Here is a 22,273-nt window from a genome sequence, read left to right as displayed (position 1 = left end):
ACTGTAGGCAAATTATTTCACCTCTCTGTGCCTCTTTGTTTCCTCATCTGAAAAATGAAGATGATAGTATTACCTACCTCATGTGATTGTCATGAGCAGTAAATGAGTTAATATCTATAAAAAGCACAGAAAGAGCACCTGGAATGTAGAAAGTACCTTTGAAGTGTGCATTGTTACCTCCTTTTGCATTTGCTACTTCTTGTGTCTTTTAAAATGTTTCAAGAGGCCCTGACCGGTTGGCTCAGCAGTAGAGCGTCGGCCTGGCGTGTAGGAGTCCGGGTTCAATTCCCGGCCAGGGCACACAGAAGAGGCGCCCATCTGCTTCTCCACCCCTCCCCCTCTCCTTCCTCTCTGTCTCTCTCTTCCCCTCTCGCAGCTGAGGCTCCATTGGAGCAAAGTTGGCCGGGGCGCTGAGGATGGCTCTGTGGCCTCTGCCTCGGGCGCTAGAATGGCTCTGGATGCAACAGAGCGACGCTGCAGAGGGCGGGTGGATCCCGGTCAGGCGCATGCGGGAGTCTGTCTGACTGCCTCCCCGTTTCCAGCTTCGGAAAAATGAAAAAAAAATAATAATAATAAAATAAATAAAATAAAATCTTTCAAGAGAAAGAAATGAAAAACATACTTTTTTAACCTATTCCCAGATTTTGCAGTTTTCATTATTAACAAAATGTGCCTAACTACTCCATCTAAAATAACCCCATTCTTACACTTTCTGAACCCATATGCAGTCACTGTCATGAACATAAGCCATTTTCATATGTGAAGACAGCCTGTTATGGTGAAGAGATCCTGATTTTAGAGTGAAAGACCTACGTTCAGATCTTAGCTTTAGCATCTGCAATGCAACAAGCCCCTCAGCCCACCAAAATATTAGTTTCCTCATGTATAAAATAGATATAAGGGTTCACATCGATCAAGCGTTGTTTTGAGGATTAGCTAAATGTAAATAATCTAAACATAGAAAGCTCCCAATAAATAATTATGCAGTCGTAAATAATTTTGTAGTGGTAAATTTCATTAGTGATGAGCTATTAGCATAATATGGACTACTATACAAATTATTACTAAAAGTAGTAACCATGGTTCATTATCATCGTACAAATAATTAGACACTACTTCTCAGGTGGTTGTTGCTATTGAAAAATAGGTCAACCTTAAATATCCCTGATGCTAGGAGACTTAAGCCAAGTCTCTTCACTTCCTCTTTCCAACTTCTTAAACTTCTTGTAGTTTTCTGAATCTTCCAGCAAGTCTTCATGACATTATTGGATCCTGGATACTAAATTAACCCCAGAGCTCACTAAGGGAGGTTCCAATCTATTCTGTTCATAATCATTACTGCATGTTTCTCCACTAATTAATTGCTTTTCTAACAGCGTAACCATGCTCAATTGTTTGGTGGGTACATGCTGACCCACTACAGTATTCTTTTTGTCACGTTTATGCTTGGTTGGCTAGTCTTCAGCTTTCTTATAGTTTTCTGCTTGCTTCTAAGGCATTTAACTGTATCATTTCCAGGAATCATAAGAGGTGTTAAGTAGAAAATAATTTAGCTTATTCCCTTGCTGCTGTGATATATGTAGCAGAGCTTTGCCCACAAAGGGAAAATATGGTGTGACAAAATGAGAAGAGGCTTTTTCACTGGCCCCTCCCCCCACTCACATCTAATAATGACAATAATGTGTGCCAGGCTACATCATTGCCAAGTAAGGATTTCACAAAAATATACCACCTCAAAATAAAAATAACATATTAAAGAGTTTTTAAAGGTATACTTATTGCTGTAGAAATTATCTCTTATTCTGTGTTTCTCTCTATATATATAATTCATTAAAAGTTATTATGCCATTAAAATAAAAAGCCTAACACCTTATGTATAGCTCTTTCACCTTTTTAAGAACAGAAAATTTATTGAGTGTCTCATTTTTCACCCATCACATAAATACACCCATGGTTTCCTTATTTGAATATGCCTCCATTGTACTCTTATGCACTCTTTTTTTTTTTTTTTAATATCTTCTTGAGAAGAATAAAATATAAGCTAGTACTTCTCTTTGTTATGTTTTGGATTAGACATTCTGAAGACTGACTGATGGTTTCTTTTTTCTGTCTTTTGACTATAATATCAGAGTGTGCTTTAGGTGAGTTAAAAAATACAAATATGTGTATTGCTATTTCAACTATTTAAGGTTGACTGCCTTTAAAAGCCAGATCCGAGAGAACTGGTTTAGCCAGAGGATTTTTAGATTAAGTTCTCTACAAATGCATGTCCATTTAGAAGCTAAATTAACAAAACTCTCTTCACCAACTCTATAAGTTCTCTCTTGCATGACCATGGTAGCTAGAAAAAAACACTAGTAGAGCAGTCAGCATCTTTGATATCAGTCTAGATATGAGACTCACATGTACTTATTCTTCTACATAGTGTCTCTCCTTGCAGTCAAAACAGAGCCTTTGAACAGCAGTGAAACTACAACCACGACTGGAGATGGAGCGCTTGACACTTTTACTGGGTCAGGTAAAGCCTTAAGCTCGTGTGTTGTTACATACACCTTGGGGTATACGTGATTCTTCTAGTGAACAAGCTGCGTAAACACCAAAGCTGTTAGAACTGGGTTCTTTATAAATTTAGCGATGAATTTACTTTGAGAATTGATTGTCATAAACCATACCTTTTTGGAAATTAAATTTAGAATCATTTTGCCAGATTTTTTTTTTTAGTTGACAGCAAAGCCATCCCCCTGACTTTCTTATTAGAAATAAGCAGAGCTGGATTCCTTCATAAATATTTTATACCTTGTTTGGTTTAATAATCACATTGTCATAGTTGACTTTATTCCTTTAACTTCCCCACTTAGGTGACATAAAAACGGCCTTTCCTCCAAGATTCGAGATGTAAAACTATCCATTTGATTCCTTCTAAATAACCTTGTTTCCTTTCTGGGTTTAAAAAAAAGCCTCCTGTGTAAGCAGCTGAGTGACAAGTATTAAAGGTTAATGGGCTGCAGGAGAGCACATGCTGGTTGCATTAGAAGCCAGCCTCTGAGAGCACTACTCTTACTCACATGCTTCAGAGAGAACAATCGCATGTCTTGAAACATCAATCCTTTTTAAATCCAAATACCTGGTAACTCCCACGTGAGCACAAAGGACATGCGTTAAATTGACTTAGTTAAATTATAGTCTTTTGTTTGGTTTATTATCTGGTGAAAGGATTTTTTTTTAATGTGAGAAGGCATGTGTATAGCAGAAAGATGACCATTAAACCTAAAAAAAAGTATTTGTGGTCATTACAACTGGGTTCTGTTATTCTATTTTATTTTACATTTATCCATGCTTTTATGTACAAAGATTTTATGTGGGCACACTTCATGTAAAGAGTTGCAGTATGTCCTTGAGTATGATGTCATTAGAGCATAAATTGATTTTTATAGATATGGATGATCCCATTTCATGAGCTCACACTGACTGGGAGCATTTGTTTTGTACTCACATAAATATTACTGCCACAAACTGAAAGAAATAATCAGTCATACACTCTGTATAGAGATTCATATGTGCTAATCTACATTGTTTTCTAGCAATTCACTTGCCTCCCAGGAGATATATAGGTACCAACTAAATCTAGCATTTTTTATTATTCACCAAAACCCTTGTAAACTTTCTACAAAGTAAGTGCATATGAACATATTTTTAAGGAAAAGAACAAACTTAGTAATTGCTGACATACGTTAATAATACATCACAAGTTAATTGAAAGCTAAATGACAAGATTATAGAATGTCAACTCCACAAGGAATTTTAAAGATCTCTGATTCATTCTGTAAGCAAGAATACTGATGTCCTGAGAAGTTAAAGGCGGTTAAGGCCATACAGTCAAAGCTTCACAGGTCAGTACAGGTATAAATATTTGACAACAGCATTCTGGTCTGGAAAAAAAAAAGTTCTTCAGTTTTCTTTTAAGAATTATCTAGCCCTGGCCGGTTGGCTCAGTGGTAGAGCGTCGGCCTGGCGTGCAGAAGTCCCAGGTTCAATTCCCCGCCAGGGCACACAGGAGAAGTGCCCATCTGCTTCTCCACCCCCCCCCCCCTCCTTCCTCTCTGTCTCTCTCTTCCCCTCCTGCAGCTGAGGCTCCATTGGAGCAAAGATGGCCCGGGCGCTGGGGATGGCTCCTTGGCCTCTGCCCCAGGCGCTAGAGTGGCTCTGGTCGCAACAGAGCGACGCCCCCTGGTGGGCGTGCTGGATGGATCCCGGTCAGGAGCTTGAGGAAGTCTGTCTGACTATCTCTCCCCGTTTCCAGCTTTAGAAAAATACAAAAAAAAAAAAAAAAAAAGAATTATCTAGGACCGCACTGTTCATTAAAGTAGTCCCTAACCATGTGACTATCTAAATCTAAATTGATTAATATTTGGTACAAGTAACAAAAGTTACCTTGTCACACTAGTCATATTACAAGTGTTTAATAGGTACATGTGTTTCCTTAGTGGCTTTTATATCGGACAACTCCGATATAGAACATTTTCAACACCATGGACCAAGTTCTTTAGGACAACAATGATTTAGGTCAGCAATTCTCAATAGTAGTACTACCTAAAAACTGGCGTATTTCTCATTGTGGGGCAGCTGTCCTCTGCATTTTAAGGTGTTTAGCAGCATCCTTATCATCCATACCAGGATGACAGTAGGACCCTCCAGTTATGACAACCAAAAATGTTTCCATGTATTTTAAATGTACCCTGGCAAACAAAATCCCTACTTACCCTCCAGCCTCACCCCCCACCTCCCACCCCATTGATGGTCACTGTTCTAAAGTGCCATGATAATAAGAACAAACCATTAAAACTGCTTGACATCATACTCTGAGATTCTAATAATATTTAAAATTTTGTTTTAATTAATTTTTAGGAAATATAGAAAATTTTGCTTACTTTTATAGGCAGAAATGATGAGCTATAATGAGTTGAGTGCTTTGGATAATGTTTCTAGATTACTTAAATGGCAATGAGGAATAAAAGGTAGGTCTGCATGCCTTGTTTTCCAGAAATCATACTGGAGGTTAGGCTGCCTGTGTAGCATAATTCCAACTCTCTTTAGATAAATTTTGTTATCAGTTATGTGCAGAGTGATGCTAGAATAAAATGTAAAAAAGTTAGTTAAGATGCACAAATTCTCCAAGTTTTATGTGAACATCCAAGTTTCCTGAGCCAAAGGTTTTATATTCTATATTCTGTTTACAAAATGAATGTATAGTCATTAATATAAAATTTTAAAGGTTGCACCTTTATACTGAAATTCATTCATTAGAGGGAAGATGCATCCTACATATTCAAATTTGTGTTCATGTATATGATTTTTTTCTGAAATAATTTTGTGCTTTGGTTTATTTAATAAAAGCTGCTATAGTGAATGCTTCTTTTCATTATTTAATGTTTCTTTGGTAAAATCTTGTGTTTTACAGTCCTGAGAATAATTGGTTAGTATAGTCCAAGACTTGAGTGTACCAAAGGGAAGTTTTGTGAATCAGAGACAAAACACATGGTATTAAGCCTCATTCAACTATATTTTGTTGGATAAACAGAGTATTCACTATTGTGAATTACTGAATTGGACTGAATTTCCTGTGGAGTAACACCGTTGATACTATGTAATTTACATATAGTGCTCATAGTGTAGTAAAAAGAGTCTGTTCTCATTGAGATCACTTGAAAGTTTTAAACATTCTTTAAATCTTTAATAAATAAGTGGAAAATGAGTGGTCCATTGGTCAATGTACACTGCTCACAAAACGTAGGGGATATTTTACCTCTTCATATGCATTTTGAAATATCTCCTACTTTTTGTGAGCAGTATAATTTAAGGAAAAGAATGGACCTTGTAACTTGTTAAATATATTTAATGATTTTCAAAATTGATTATAATATTCATGAAAACATACATACTTTCTGAACTGTTGCTATGGAAACCATAATAGACTTTCATACTCAAGGTTTGCAAACCAAACAGCATTTTAAGCACATTAAATTCTACCTGCTTCTGAAGCAGCAGATCACAAAGGTACTTAATAGCATTTTGATATAGAAAAATCTCATGTTTCATCAAATAATTAGCAAGCTAAACCTATTTGTCACTTTTATAATTCTAAAAGTTTAGCTCCAGAATTATTATGAACAACTAAAAAAGGACATAGTACTTTGAAGTATAACTATGATTGATTAGACTAAACTAATTCCAGTGCTGCGTTGTGTACTACTTTAATCTTTTTGAAAAGTGAATGAACAGCAGATGGCCTAATAAAGACACTCTGTGTGCCTGCCCAGTATGCACTGGCTCTGAAGGGACTGCCTCACACTTCAGAGCCCATATATTTGCAACACATCCGTCTTAGTCAAGGCAGATGGTTAGAGGAAACTTCCAACTTTTGGATGTATTCCAGTTTGGGGCTGCATGTTGGGATGAAATATTAGTAGGACTCGACTTTCACCTTTATGTTCTTCTTGTAAAGGTTCTATCTCTGATAGTTCAAAACATTTTTGTAAACAAGATTGCTGCTTCATTTTGCAATTATGTTTTTTTAAGTGTTGCATTATCACCCATGCTTTCCATGTATAGTATATTCCAATTATTACTAGAATACTTTGGACTCGGCATTTTTAATTTCTCATCTGGTAAAAGAAAGGAAAGAGAAAATGATAGCATTTGACAATTTGAAAATGAAGGTTGGAATGTCACATTTTTAAAATAAACTTTTATTGTAATTCTAGTAGAATAAATATGGAGGAAAGAATCTATTACCATCATATTTAGAATTTAAAACATATAAAGTTTGCACATTTTAAAAATTTATCTTTAGATCATTAAATATTAATTTCTTATAATCAAAGATTTTTTATAGTATATTAGTATGTAAGCTCATGCTACTGATTTGAGAAAATGGAAGAATGATGGAGAGGAATGATTTTTAACATTAAGAATTCATTTCATGCTCTTAGAACAAACTTAAAACAGTTCAGTTTGAATAAAATGTTTAGGCATCTGCTTCTGTTTAGAAAATGAATCCATTTATTGAATCAGTGAATTTTAGAAACATATCTTTAACGTGGTAATTTCTTTAAATTGGTTTAGTATATTCTAGTGAAATATATTTATGAAGCAACCTTTTTGCACTTTTATTGTGTCTTACAGTAATAACAAGCAGTGGCTATAGCCCCAGATCAGCACATCAATATTCCCCACAGCTCTATCCTTCCAAGTAAGTGGTCAGTAGGTTCCTTCAAATGTGTTAGAATGATTTTCCAGGACTATCTTTATAAATCTGTATTCATACAATATAACAACTTTAAACCGGAATACATTTATGTATATCAATGTGTTAGAGACATTTGGATAAATTAGTTGGATAAATCCATACCCTGCACAAACCTGCAAATAAAGAGACACTCATTTTTATCTGGACAGTTCCCTTAATGCTGGATGTTTATACATCTTGAAGAAAGCATCAAGTTCAAACCAGAACGCACTGATATTTTTTAATGAAAATTCTGAAGTGCCGACTAGTTTAAAGCAAATCTAGAGCTTACCTTTTATGCAAATGTCACATCATAATTTGTTTCATTGTTACAGTATTTTTATTGGATTTCAAGTCCTGAAAAACATATTTTTGAAGACTATGCTCTTATTATTTTTATAATTAATGCAGCAAACTTATTGAGGGCAGTGGTAGAAATTTCAAGTTTAACCGTATTAATTGTTGCAGTCAGTCAGATGTGTCAATATTTTGGATCCCAGATTCATGCACATTTAGGTGTTATTTTCTGTGACTGTGACAACTAGAGTGTCCTTCCACTGCGCCACCGTCTGGTCATACTAAGTGTCCTTAAGAATAGGCAGGAGATGGGATATCCATTTGGGAACATTCTGTAAAATGTGGCTTGATGAAGGGAATGGCATTCTATTTTTTTTTTTTCAAGAAGTTGCCTACTCTTTTTTTTTTTAAGATTTCTAGTTCTTGATAGACAATTCTTGGTAGGGCTTTTAATGACTCTTGTAGTCATTGCATAGTATTAGGTCACTTACAGAAACTGGAGAGTCTCAATTAATTGGTCTGTGCTCCATTTTCCTCATTTGCATACCAATTAGAATGCTGCGTCTGAAGTAAACAAGAATTATAGACCTAGAAGAGGCTTTTGATATAATATCTAAATCAAATTTCTCACTTTACAAGACAGTGTAGACATAGGGAGTTTAAATTATTTATCCAAGGTCACTAGACTGGTTTGTACGGAGCCTGGACTCCTGACATACAGACCCATGTCCTTTCCTATATTGCTAAAATTATATTGTGGATAAAGAAGAGGATTACTTCCTGGCTATTATAAGGTTTCACTGAATCTAAGCTGTCTGAATTAATATGCAGTCTTTGTTGCCACAGTAATGCTATTTTTCTGATATTTAGGCCCTATCCACACATTCTTTCTACACCAGCAGCTCAAACAATGTCTGCCTATGCAGGCCAGACTCAGTATTCGGGAATGCAGCAGCCAGCCGTCTACACAGCCTACTCCCAGACAGGACAGCCCTACAGCCTGCCCACTTACGGTATTTCACGTCTTCTCTTTTCTCCTCCTTTGCTTATAGGCAGCAGGTTATACTCCTGCTGGCTAGTCGCTGTATATTCTAATGTATGATACAACTCAGAAATAAGATCACTGAGTAACAAGTGGTTTTGCACATGCTTCTTCCAAACAGATTTGGGTGTGATGTTGCCAGGCATCAAGACAGAGAGTGGACTTCCACAAACTCAGTCCCCGTTACAAAGTGGGTGCCTCAGTTACAGCCCAGGATTTTCCACCCCTCAGCCGGGCCAGACACCTTATTCTTACCAGATGCCAGGTAAGGAGCCACACAGGAGATGTGTTAGGTGAGAAGAAATTTTTTGAATGATGCTCCTTGGCTTCAGACCAGAATTCTGCAGCCATGAAGACAGTTTTAAATGTTAAACCTCAACTCACTCAATTTCATTAGAAAGGAAACATGACAAAAAAAGTCAAATATGCATTAAGATATATGACTCATGCCCAGTACTTAAGTTTAAGTTGCGTAAAATTGGCAGAAAACTTGGTCCAAGCAAAGCAACCCCCAAGCCAGTCACCATGCCAGCAGTCACATATTTAGCATCTACTTAAGTGATTTCAAAGATTCATAACCAGACCACTATTTTCTTGTTAGTGTTCCTTAAGTAGATCCTGCTGTTTTGATTCTATTTAAGGTTGAGTTAGCACTTATTCTAAGTCCTGCTGATCATTGAATGAGGATTTTTTTTTTGTTCATTCCTAAAATATCTGTATCCTGTTGACACTACATTTTTAATAGGAATATTTTATATAATTTGCACCACCCCCAAATCCTCCATGTATGATCATTGTTTAATATTTCCTCTTGTTAACTCTAATTAAAAATTCTTTTTAATCACTGTGCAGTAGAAGCAGGAAAAATTTAGTGACATAATAAAAACATTAAAAGCGGTTTCTATCTGTCATTTTGTCTATATTATCATAGTCATAAATTTGGGGCTATATTAACATATTTGAAGCAACTAGTACTGACATTTGAGCCAGTTGACTAAAATGAAATAATTACTTAGACTTTTTTTGCTGAAATGGCAAGTTTCTCTTTACGGAGAATGTAGGTAGAAACGTGTTTGCATACTTGCTACAACCACAGTTAGCCACACAACTAGTTCCGGTCAGTTTGCATTGATTATCTACTACTATTTAAAACCCAATGATAAAATAATCAGCTGTCTCAATAATCTTTTAATTTACTCTTTAACAAGTACATTCCGCAGGAACATAGTCTTTAAAAAAATAATCTGCAAATTGATAGTCCATTTGTTTTTGCCCTAATTTTAAAAAATGTTGAATAAATTCCTGACCTAATAGTGAATTTTAGAAGGCCCTCAACTCTTAGATTATTGCAGTATAAACCCTATGGAGTCTGAGCCCTGGTTCCCAGGGCTTTATGTTGTAAGGAAAGGGCACAGGAATGAAGACAGGGAGCTGCAAGCATCAGTTAATTCTGGGTGGGTTCTGTGTGTTGATCTCTTAAGCTAATACTGTCCAAATGTTTAACTCAAGGGGTTTGTGTATACAAAAGCAGTTGATATGACAATCTGAAAGTTCAGTAATCTGGAAGTAGTTTGAGTCTGATAATATTTTATTCTTTGAGTGACTGCACTTATAGACACTTAACACCATGAAGAGCAGCTATAGTCCATATTAAGACTTTTCTAGATGTGACCTTATAGTCACAAGAGAAATGGAGTTAAGCACATATTCCTTATAAATCTCTCAACTTCAATTTCACTATCTTAACAAAATTAAAAATACATTTATCTCATTGAATTCTGCAAAGTGAAGTATTTCTATTATTTTACAGTGAATACTTTAAAAATGTATTTTTTATTTATCTGTAGGTTCTAGTTTTGCACCATCATCTACTATTTATGCAAATAATTCAGTTTCCAATTCAACGAATTTCAGCAGTTCACAACAGGTAAAGTAGTTTTTTTTGTATTTATGCTTCTTATATCTATTCAGATTTTGAAAGATTAGTTTCAGATTATCACATAAGTACATAGTCTCCCACAATAAGGTTTTTATATTTAAAATTAAGAGGGCCATTTCAAGGTAGTAAAAGGGGTAATCCAGAATTTTGGGGATATGTGTAATTCTAGCTATTCTAGGTTTCCTGTTTTCTAGGTTTGCCCTTTAAACATTTAAGCTGCTATTGGTTTAATTATTTGTCATGGAATTACAAAATGTATTGCATGCTTTCCTATAATCTTAAACTCAATATAATTTATTGAACACTAAACAAAATAGTACTAAATACAATTTTATTTTTTGTGATAAAACAGTGTGTGAACATTAATTGATTGAACTGTAATCAATCATTGGATTGTGTTATGTCAGTTTTAGAGTAAAATACCATTTGTTACTAAACAACCTTTCTGTTGGACTACGGTTGGCTTTTATTTTTATTTATTTAGTTTACTAGGTAGAGTGACAGCATGAGGAAAGAATTACTCTGTTCCACTTGAAAGAATAAAAGATTCATAATGGAGAGGAAAGATTTATATCATAAAACAGATCTAGTGCTGCCTGAATATTTAAATACAGTGGTTTCAGTATAAAATGTGTCCTGCATTTTGGCCCATGGACTGAATACCAATTTATTATTCTAGGAAATACTTATCGAGTACTTATTCTGTATTAGGAACTGGCTGGTGTCCTGGGGAAATGAAGGTGGGGGTAAAATGGATTGGACCTGATTCCTACCTCATGGAGTTTACAGCCTACTGAAAGAAACAGACATTAAACCAGTCATCATACAAGTAAATATATAATTAGGGAGTATGAAGGGAGAGAACAAGGTCCTATTAAAAATACTATTAGAAATTTAATTTAAGTAAGGAAAATTTGGGGGAAGGCCTATCTTGCAGAACAGACATTTAGGCCAAGTCTCATAAGGGCTGTGTGAAGAATGAGGGCAAGGGTGTTTTGGGAATAGAAAGCAGCTTGTACCCGACCCAAGGGCTGAAAACCTTGGTGCATTGGTGAACGCAAAGCAGGCTGGGGTTGAGTTAGTACATGAGTATCCAGTGGGGAAACACATTTGTTTAGATGTACAGGGGCCTGGGGTTTGTAGGATGGAACTTGTAATCTATTTCAAGCTCAATAGGAAGCTAATAAAGCATGTTAAGCAGCAGAAGAGCATTGTGTAATTTATGTTTTGAAAAGGTTACTTTGGCTTTAGGGCCTTTAGAGAAAGCCAAAAATGGAAGTGAGGAGAGAAATTAGAAAACCTGTCCATTGGCTACAATAGTAAGTGAAGGTGGCTTGGACCGGGATGAAGGGGTGACAATAGTGGATATAAAGAGAAGAAAAGATCTCTAAGATATGCTTGAGTACAGAGACATTATATTCACCAGAAGTTGATGCCTGTACCTTTCCAGTCAGTGAATTAATTCATCTTCCTTTGAGGCGTAGCAGAGATTCCAGCTCCCAGATGCTAGTCAGGCTTTCTGGATTGAGGCTTCAGCTCTGAAACTTGCTAGCTGTGTGACCTTGGGCAAATCACTGAAAGGCACTCTGTGCCTTCGTCCCCATCACTGTAATGATAATGCTGCCTATGGATTGTGATAATTAAATGACTAAGTTCATTTAAGGCTTTAGAACAGTACCTGACACCAAGCAATCATAATGTATATGTTTGTTTTTATTGATTTACTTTGAAAAATATGTGTTGCTAGGAACATTGTCCAAATACTGGTAAGATTTTGTTTTTGTTTTTTATTGGCTCACAGGTTGTAATGGGACTATCAAATCTAGAAATTAACATAGGATTTTAGTTTTCTACCGAACTACTTAACCCTTTCTTATCATATTTGCTTATACACTTATTTACTTATACAAAGAATTTCCTGCCTGACCAGGTGGTGGCACAGTGGATAGAGCATTGGCCTGGGATGCTGAGGACCCAGGTTTGAAACCCTGAGGTCGCCGACTTGAGCACGGGCTCATCTGGTTTGAGCGAGGCTTACCAGCTTGAGTGTGAAGTTGCTGGTTTGAGCGTGGGATCACAGACATGACCCCATGGTCGCTGACTTGAGGCCAAAGGTCACTGACTCAAAGCCCAAGGTCACTGGCTTGAGCCCATGGTTGCTGTCTTGAGCAAGGGGCCTCTGGCTCGGCTATAGACCCCCTCACCCCCAGTCAAGGCACTTATGAGAAAGCAATCAATGAACAACTAATGTGCTGCAACAAAGAATTGATGCTTCTCATCTGTCTGTCCCTTTCTGTTTCTCTCTCTCTGTCTCTGTCTCTGTCTCTCTCTCTCTCTCTCTCTCTATATATATATATATATATGTATATATATACACACACATGCACACACATATGTATACATATAGATCTATATATCTTTGTGATATATATATATATATATTGCTAAAATAAAATTTCCTCAAACATGGATTTTTTTTCCCCCTTAGGAACATGTATGAGGGAACCTTAATCCTGACCAAGGCTTTTTTTGTCATTAACAACAATTTGGGCTAAAACGTACTAAATATTTTAAACACCAATTGTCACAACAAATCCTTGTTCATTGTCTTAATATATAAAAGGATTTGAAGGATTATTTCAATCATTTTAAGGTTCTTAAAGTGTTTTAATAAACAGCAGGTCAAGAGGAGTTGATCCAATGTTTTCTTTTCTCACTGTAACAAATGAGGCAAATTAAATGTTTGAAAACCTCACTAAAAACTCCAAGTCAGGGCCGCAGAGGGGATCTATCCTGTGAGAGACTGGGCAGGAAAATCTTTTATTCATCTTCCTTTTTTCACTCTTCCTGCCAAGAAAACAGAATTTTACAGGGCAGCCTGGAAGGGAAATAAAAATCGCAATTATGCAGACCCAGAGCGAGGTGTGCATGCAAGCTGGGAGGGGTGGTCACACCTCCCCCTTGCAGGTGATGTTAGAAGATGCATGAGAACAGATGCTGTGAATAAGCACTTATTTCTTCTTCCTCTTTCCTCAAGTGCAGAAGACCTGATGATGTTAAATCCTTGAATAAATAATTATAGGGGCAAAGTGAATCAGATGTCACATCCTTTAGACAGATTCAAATGTGTGTATTGGATCTGATTTGAACAGCCAGCGGGGGAGTCCAGGACATTGTTCATGCAGAAGATGCCCACAGAAGAGTCTCTGCTCATTGACATCACCTCAAAGCTGTGGGCTCCAAAACAAATGGAGCCAAATACTAATCTTACCGTTTACCATAGTGATTTGATTTTCTTTCAAGCCTACTAGAGGGCAGTTTCTCTTAACAAACACACATGTCTCAATTACTGTTTCAGGATTATCCATCCTACACAGCCTTTGGCCAAAACCAGTATGCACAGTATTACTCAGCATCGACATACGGAGCTTATATGACATCAAATAACACAGCTGATGGCACTTCGTCCTCCACCTCAACCTATCAGTTGCAGGAATCTCTCCCAGGACTGACTAGCCAACCAGGTACAGATCTTCATCCAGGTGAAAAACTTTCGTATGTTTTGCTGTGTCTAATAATATGGAGAAAATGGACATTTCAGAAACAAGGTTGAAAGCTCACAGACGATTATGCTGCTGTTTAATCTGTGCTCATCCCACTTATATGAAATGACCTCCTGGCATTTCAGAAAACATTCCTTTTAGATGTGATGCAGTTAGGAGATTTTAATCTTAAGTGGCAGTGTACGTATAAATATAAAAGGATATTAAAAGGTCAGTGGACCTTTTGCTAGATGAATTATTTTGTGATGATCTTGACAACATAGAAAAGTTGAAAGTTGTAGTATTCTCTTCTTTGGGTATAACTGGTCATATTTCCTTTACACTTGAGAGAGTTTATAGCTTCCTTTAGCACTGAGAGTCATCAGCACTTCCAATGAGTGAATTTTCCCTACATTCCTAAAATTTATAAGGTAGTCTAATATCTTTGTCTAATCCATACATATTTAAAATTTGTTGTATTTTTTGTTGTCTGAAGCTTATCTGTTTTCTAATTGGAATTGTATTTGCTGACACATTTAATCCAGCTGAAGTATTCAAGTTAAAAGCTACTTTAATAGAGATTCATCATAATCCCAGTCAAAATTCTGGCAAGACTTTTTGAAGAAATTATTAAGATAATTCAAAAATTAGAAGGAAAGGCAAAGGAACTAAAATAGCCAAAATTATTTTGCAAAGTAAGGACAAAATCTGAGGGCTTGCATTGCCTGATTTCAAGTCTTGTTATAAAGAACAGTAATCAAGAATGTTTGGTGTTGGCAAAAAGACACATACTTGGAGTAATGGACTAGAACAAAGGGTCCAGAAATATATATATATGTATGTATGTATGTGTGTGTGTGTGTGTAAATAGGAATTTTGGCAAAGGTGCAAAGGGAATTGGAGAATTAATAGTTTAAAAGGGGGCGCTAGGACAATCAGACATGCATATACCAAAACAAACAAACAGACAAAAATAAAAGCATGAGAATCTTGACTTATACCATATACAATGCATGTAAAAAACTAAAACTATGAAACTTCTAGAAGAAACCATGGAAGAAATCTTTGTGGCCTTGGATTATATAAGATTTTATAGATATGATAGATACAGAGATTATGAGATTCTCTGTTGAATTTAAGGATGAAATTATTTCTACTTGTACTATATTATTCTTTCAACTACGAAAATCATAACAAAGACATGTCTGGATTTTTAAGATATTCTGTGACCTCAGAACTTCAGTTAAGATAATGATAAGTTTGAGTTTGCCTTTTTAGACCTGGCAATCATAAAAATAAGCATAACTAGGAAATTTTTCTTTATTATTGGTGAAAGTTGAGCTATTTAGTTTAAGGATATGAAAACCATTTCCATTAACCAGTTTTGCATTTTGGAATTAAATTAGAGACCTAACAATTAAATCCACAATTTTTTGTAAATCATTGACTGTTAATTTCTCCCATTTTTTAAAGGGAAACCTACTTCCTGTTCTCAAAGAGACAGCTAGTTATTTTGATTTAGAGATAAACCCTGATAAAGTAAAGTTGGATCTAAATATTTAAAGCATAGAAGGTACAGTTATTCTTCAGTGTACTGATTAAAGGGTAATTATTCAATCACGTATAGTATTGGCCCAAGAAAATACCTAAGGCATTTGGTAATGACTGATGTCGTCTGGAAATTGCAAATAGCATTCAGTTATTACTCTACCTTATTAGGTAGTTTGACAGTGTGTTTAAAAAAAAAAAAAACATTACCATGCTGATTAAGAACAGATGTTTTAGTTCATTATCTTTATAAAGATCTCTCTTTGCTTTTAACATAAAAATTATCATAGGTGTATCATAATTTTGATTTGCATTCAGAAAGTTCAATGACTGATTAGCACATTAAAAGAAGAATGTGTTTATAGCCCCACCTTTTAAAAATATTTTAAGCATCTTTAAAATTTAATATAATTAGTATTTTTGTAACAATATTTTCCTTTACTGTGAGATCTTGGCAAACGTTACAATACATTAGCTAATTAAACTTTACAAGTGCTTCAGAAAAGTAAGGGATATAGTAAGATCACATCACTCTTTGAAAGGAAGCCAGTTTCTTAAGCAGAACTCAGTAGACTTTCCATAGCTTCATGGCACTTCACTTATAGACAGGAAGGAAAGCAAAGTGCTAATTCATTTCATTGAAGCTAACAAGAGGATTTAGATAGAAATCCTCTAAGCACAGTTAGCTTCTCTGCCAATATACATTTTCCCAACCTGCCGTATTAATGGGCCCTAGTGAAACTACCTGAGTGAAATTTGGCAGAGGCACTGGAATTGACAGCTTTCTTCTTTAAAAAAAAAAAAAAAGAACTGTTAACAAATGTTTAATGACCATTTGAGCTCAAGTTTCTGGTTTTACCTTTTATCAGAAAGAAAGGATAGCAGCACCTTCCAAAAATATAGAGGTCAGAACAGTTCTACCTGGTCGGTTGCTATAGGAGCCCAGATACAACTTCGGCCTCTTCAGGACCTGCTCTTTTACTACAAATTTCTTTTGATGAGTTCTTTGGCTCTTACTTACATAAATTGTATAAAGTCTGTATTACTCTTTTTTTTTTTTTAATAAATTTTTATTAATGTTAATGGGATGACATTAATAATTCAGGGTACATATATTCAAAGAAAAACATGTCTAGGTTATCTTGTCATTAAATTATGTTGCATACCCCTCGCCCAGAGTCAGATTGTCCTCCGTCACCCACTATCTAGTTTTCTCTGTGCCCCTCCCCCTCCCCCTAAATCTCTCCCTCCCTCCCTCCTGCATCCTCCCTCCCTCCACCCCTGGTAACCACCACACTCTTGTCCATGTCTCTTAGTCTCGTTTTTATGTTCCACCAATGTATGGAATCATGTAGTTCTTGTTTTTTTCTGATTTACTTATTTCACTCCGTATAATGTTATCAAGATCCCACCATTTTGCTATAAATGATCTAATGTCATCATTTCTTATGGCTGAGTAGTATTCCATAGTGTATATGTGCCACATCTTCTTTATCCAATCCTCTATTGAAGGGCTTTTTGGTTGTTTCCATGTCTTGGCCACTGTGAACAATGCTGCTATGAACATGGGGCTACATGTGTCTTTACGTATCAATGATTCTGAGGTTTTGGGGTATATACCCAGTAGAGGGATTGCTGGGTCATAAGGTAGTTCTATTTGCAGTTTTTTGAGGAACCACCATACTTTCCTCCATAGTGGTTGTACTACTTTACATTCCCACCAACAGTGTATGAGGGTTCCTTTTTCTCCACAGCCTCTCCAACATAACTAAAGAAATGTTTATTATGCTACCTACCCTGACACAGAGACCCATACAATGTACCGTGCTAGCAGTGTTTTAAGAACAAATAATATATGGAGCAAAGACATATTTTTTGATGCTGTGTCCTAACATGCTCAATGTTTCCCCCAAAAAAGTTACAACCATTATAAATGATTACAAGTCAGCTATGTAAAATTACTACTTATTTAGAATATCTCAGAATAAATATTATCTAAATGTTATCTAGTTTGTTCAGACGTGATTATTTAGATTAATAACTGTTCAGCTGTCCTTCTAGTTATTTTATGTTAATTTTATATTAAAGCATGATAGTGATAACATCTTAATATTTAAAGATTGTATAACCTAAATTTAATACTTTGCCAGCAGGCTCTCATAGTTTTTACTTCATGCATATGATTTAAATCCAATTAAATATAAATCAGATCAATATCATTAATTCAGAGGTAGCTGCTATTATCCATGCTTTAATAGAAAGAAAGAGAGAGAGAGAAAGGAGGGAGGGGGAGAGAGAGAGGGAAGGAGGAAGAAGGGAGGGAGGGATGGAGGGAAGAAAGAAGATAGGGAGGGAGGAAGGGAGAAAGTAGGAAAGAACAGATTAAGAAAGACTGAGTAAAATGCTTGCAGTTTACAGTAAATCTGCCTCTTGTTACTTGTGGGGTTCTGCTGCTCCTCACTGTTGCCTCCATTTGTTTATCTTAACACCCCCCTACACACACACATTTACTGCTCAGTGCTCCCCACCTCATAATATGCTACTCCATTGGCTTTAGACATGGAAGATTTTCAGGTATCCATAGGGCATGCAGAAATCAATTAGATACAAAGTCTGAAACTTAGGATGTAGCTTGGTTGGAGGTACAGATTTATGTGTGGGTCATCCCATAGAAGGTGGTTAACCTATGAGAGGGTTAAACAGATCACCCAGATGACGTGACATGAGTAAGACAGTGATCAAAGGATGGAATTCTTAAATGTTGGCAGTAAGGAATGGGAGAAGAAAAAGGAGTCCTGTGTCCTAGGCAGAGAAGGACTGGTGAGAGAGATTTTAGAATGAGAAGAGGGCAGAATATCAGCTGCCAAATAATGGTTCTGGGGAGTTGCTGTTTCAGAGGACCAAACCCAGCATGGAGATCCAGGAAGATAAGGGTTGAATCTCTCTATTGCACTTGTCAGTGTAACTATTGGAGACTTTGCAGGAGAGAAGTGTTGGAGTGCTGGTGAAATGAAGCTAGGTAATGACAAATTGGATGTCAGGAAGTTGGGAGAGATGTGCTCTTCAGGGCAGTCGCTGCTGGCCACATGTGGCTCTTGAACATGTGCAGTGTGGCTAGTACAGACTGAGGTCTGCGGCAAGTGGAAACCATACACAGGCCTTAATATGAAAAAAAATAGTGTAAAACATGTCACTGGTAATTTTTCATATAGATTCCATGTTCAAATGAATATTTTAGATGAAGTTTATTTGTCAGTTAACAAATAAAATTAATTATACATGTTTCTTTCTACATTTTTTTCTAATGAGGCTCCAGGAAATTTTAAAGTGTGTATGTGGTTAATTTGTGGCTCCTGTTTTTGTTGGACAGCCCTGGTATGCACTATTGTTTTAAGACATGTTACTTAAAAAAAAAAAAAAAAAAAGAAGAAGTAAGTTAGCAAGCAGATAGCTTCTAGATGAAAATGCAGGGTCAAAGGGAAGGACTTTTAAACTTGTGTGGGTTCCCAGAAAAGGAAGAGGTTGCAGGCAGGATGAGAGATTGTGACTGATGGAGTCGGGTTCCCTAAGAGGTGAGAGGTTGAGGAGTCAAGTTTGCAGGTGGAGACATGGGATTGATCCCGAAGATATTTCATGGTCTGAACTCTGATGTAAGGAGGTGAGAACAGATCTAAATTTAAATAAATATAGAGTTGGGGGTAGAAACAGGAAGTTGGAGGCATATGGAATATAAAAGGCATTCAGTTATAATAGATCACAGAGATTGAACCGAGGAGGTGTTTGTCTGACCTACGGAATTTTTGACTGCCTTAGGACTTTAGGTATTTGGGAGTATAAATCTTCTTTCTTTTCTTTCTTTTTTTTTTTTTTTTTGGTCCTAAGGAGATCTCTGTTGAATAACGATTTGTTAATTAATAATGAAGATTCACACCTGATCTAAAACTGAAGTGCTATTCTCGACCTGTTCTGTTATTTATAGGAGAGTTTGACACTGTGCAGAGTCCCTCCACACCCATTAAAGACCTTGATGAGAGAACGTGCAGGAGCTCTGGGTCCAAGTCCCGAGGAAGAGGCCGGAAAAATAATCCCTCCCCACCGCCCGACAGTGACCTGGAGGTATGCTAACCATCCTCAAAGACTGTGATGAGATGTTTGATTTTTATTGACTACATAGTTTATACTTACTGTTTCACAAAGTTTCAAGCTCTTATATATATGTATAAATAAAATGAAGGGAGTAGATCTACTTTGTAATAGGCATTTTACAGCTGCCAAGTGTGAGATTTCATCCATTATAATGACCAAATTAAAAACAATAACAAACAAATTTTAAAAATAATGCCATTGCTTGAGGGATAATTTTCTGAGAAATACTTCATTTGGTAATACTAAGATAATGAAAGATATTTATGTGAGTCCATTAATTTTAAAAAGTAAAATTAATCTGTTTGGAAAGGAAATATTATCTCCTGAAAATAGGAAACATTTCAGTCATTTGATATAGGTTAAAATTTTTATATCAGTAAACATTTCTATGTGCCTTTTTTTGTTGTTGTTAAAAGCTCTTCTGAGATATGTGCATACAAAGCAGATTGATTTTTGTTACAGAGCATCAGGAAAAACTGTTCTTAACCATAATACATATGTTACTTCTTAAACAACTGCATACTTTAATTAAGAAAAAATATTAGGCCCTGGCTGGTTGGCTCAGTGGTAGAACGTTGGCCTGGCGTGCAGGAATCCCAGGTTCGATTCCCGGCCAGGGCACACAGGAGAGGTGCCCATCTGCTTCTCCACCCCTCCCCCTCTCCTTTCTCTCTGTCTCTCTCTTCCCCTTCTGCAGCCAAGGCTCCATTGGAGCCAGGTTGGCCTGGGCACTGAGGATGGCTCTATGGCCTCTGCCTCAGGCGCTAGAATGGCCCTGGTTGCAACAGAGCAACTCCCCAGATGGGCAGAGCATCGCCCCCTGGTGGGCATGCCGGGTGGATCCCGGTCGGGCACATGCAGGAGTCTGTCTGACTGCCTTCCCTGTTTCCAACTTCAGAAAAATACAAATAAAAAGAGAAAAAATATTAAATTTCCAGATTTAGTGAAGTTAAGTAATAGTCATTGCAGCCCTTCAGAAGAGATCATTTCCTTTACCTGCACAGCAATAGCAGGTTCAGACACAGGTGATAATCAGTGGGTGAGCTGGGCTCAGAAGCAAGACTATTGTGGGAGCAGTGAGCATTGGCCCATTGAAAAGGGGACCACCCATCCCTGCCACATGGAATACCAGCCAGTATCGCCATATCTTCCAATTTCTGTACTGCAGTCAGAACTCCTAAGGTTGTTGGAAATCATCCCAATCTTGAAAAGTATATCAATAATTAGAAATCTTTCAAATACTAGGCAAGCCAAACAACACATCTGATGGTCTAAAAGCTGACTCAGGAGTCCACACTTTGCAATATCTATTTAGGGATCTCTTCGAGTCTTCTAAATATATTAAAATTTTTAATTGTTTGGATGTATTACAAAATGTCATGAGTCTATATTCTAAAGTCCAAATGTGTCTTTTGGGATATTAATTGCAAATAAATATTTGGATAAGTTTATTCAAATTAGAATATCTGATTTTTAACCTTAAAAGATTTTTAAACTTAAAGAGATTTCTGCTTTTAGAATGTGATCACTCTTGATGTTTGTCTTTTCTTCAGCGTGTGTTTGTCTGGGACTTGGATGAGACCATCATTGTTTTTCACTCACTGCTCACAGGTTCTTATGCCCAGAAATATGGCAAGGTAAGGCATCAAGAAATTTTTTTTCCCCAGAAATCTTGTTAGAGTTTTATTTTGTTCAAAAATCAAGAGCCTTTTAAAAATACATGTAAGTGTTTTTATTGAAGCGTGTCAAATATCCTCTTCATTCTTTCTTTTTAGTGGCCTGTTATTTGTTTTAATGTGACTTGGCAAATTTTACAAAACTACCAAAAAATTGCATTCTTTTTTTTCTTCATGTCTTTGAATTTTCCACATCAAAACCCAAGAAGATTATTACTCTGATGTAATTATTTTAGAAAAAAAATTTTTGTAACTTGAGATGCACTTTAAACATTATAAAGTTATATATTATCCTCTAATAAGGGAACTTTTTAAATTTTTATTTAGAAAATTAAATTTAACACGGTGACATTGATCAATAAGAGTACATAGCTGGCCCTGGCCGGTTGGCTCAGCGGTAGAGCGTCAGCCTGGCGTGCGGGGGACCATGATTCGATTCCTGGCCAGGGCACATAGGAGAAGCGCCCATTTGCTTCTCCACCCCCACCCCCCTCCTTCCTCTCTGTCTCTCTTTCCCTCCCGCAGCCAAGGCTCCATTGGAGCAAAGATGGCCCAGGCGCTGGGGATGGCTCCTTGGCCTCTGCCCCAGGCGCTAGAGTGGCTCTGGTCGCGGCAGAGCGACGCCCCAGAGGGGTAGAGCATTGCCCCCTGGTGGGCAGAGCATCTCCCCTGGTGGGCGAGCTGGGTGGATCCCGGTCGGGCGCATGCGGGAGTCTGTCTGACTGTCTCTCCCCGTTTCCAGCTTCAGAAAAATACAAAAAAAAAAAAAAAAAAGAGTACATAGCTTTCAAGTAAACA

At 36.7% G+C, this 22,273-nt stretch overlaps 1 protein-coding gene across 10 annotated transcripts in view; it reads left to right on the top strand.

Moving 5' to 3' along the window:
• Positions 1–22,273, top strand: part of EYA4 (EYA transcriptional coactivator and phosphatase 4) — a 299,771-nt gene that overhangs the window by 240,740 nt on the left and 36,758 nt on the right. For 5 of the 10 annotated variants that reach the window (XM_066373184.1, XM_066373187.1, XM_066373188.1 and 2 more), the window contains 8 exons: positions 2,426–2,518; positions 7,183–7,249; positions 8,453–8,595; positions 8,746–8,889; positions 10,472–10,551; positions 13,922–14,105; positions 19,633–19,769; positions 21,353–21,436. In XM_066373184.1, coding sequence (XP_066229281.1) covers positions 2,426–2,518; positions 7,183–7,249; positions 8,453–8,595; positions 8,746–8,889; positions 10,472–10,551; positions 13,922–14,105; positions 19,633–19,769; positions 21,353–21,436 — 932 coding nt within the window. The remainder of the gene's footprint in view (positions 1–2,425; positions 2,519–7,182; positions 7,250–8,452; positions 8,596–8,745; positions 8,890–10,471; positions 10,552–13,921; positions 14,106–19,632; positions 19,770–21,352; positions 21,437–22,273) is intronic. The other 5 variants (XM_066373189.1, XM_066373190.1, XM_066373185.1 and 2 more) reach the window with 3 other exon arrangements.

The sequence above is a fragment of the Saccopteryx leptura genome, chromosome 3, assembly GCF_036850995.1.
Source record: "Saccopteryx leptura isolate mSacLep1 chromosome 3, mSacLep1_pri_phased_curated, whole genome shotgun sequence".
NCBI classification, from domain to species: domain Eukaryota; kingdom Metazoa; phylum Chordata; class Mammalia; order Chiroptera; family Emballonuridae; genus Saccopteryx; species Saccopteryx leptura.
Note: the sequence above shows the minus strand (reverse complement) of the source record. Positions and strands in the feature narration are given on the sequence as shown.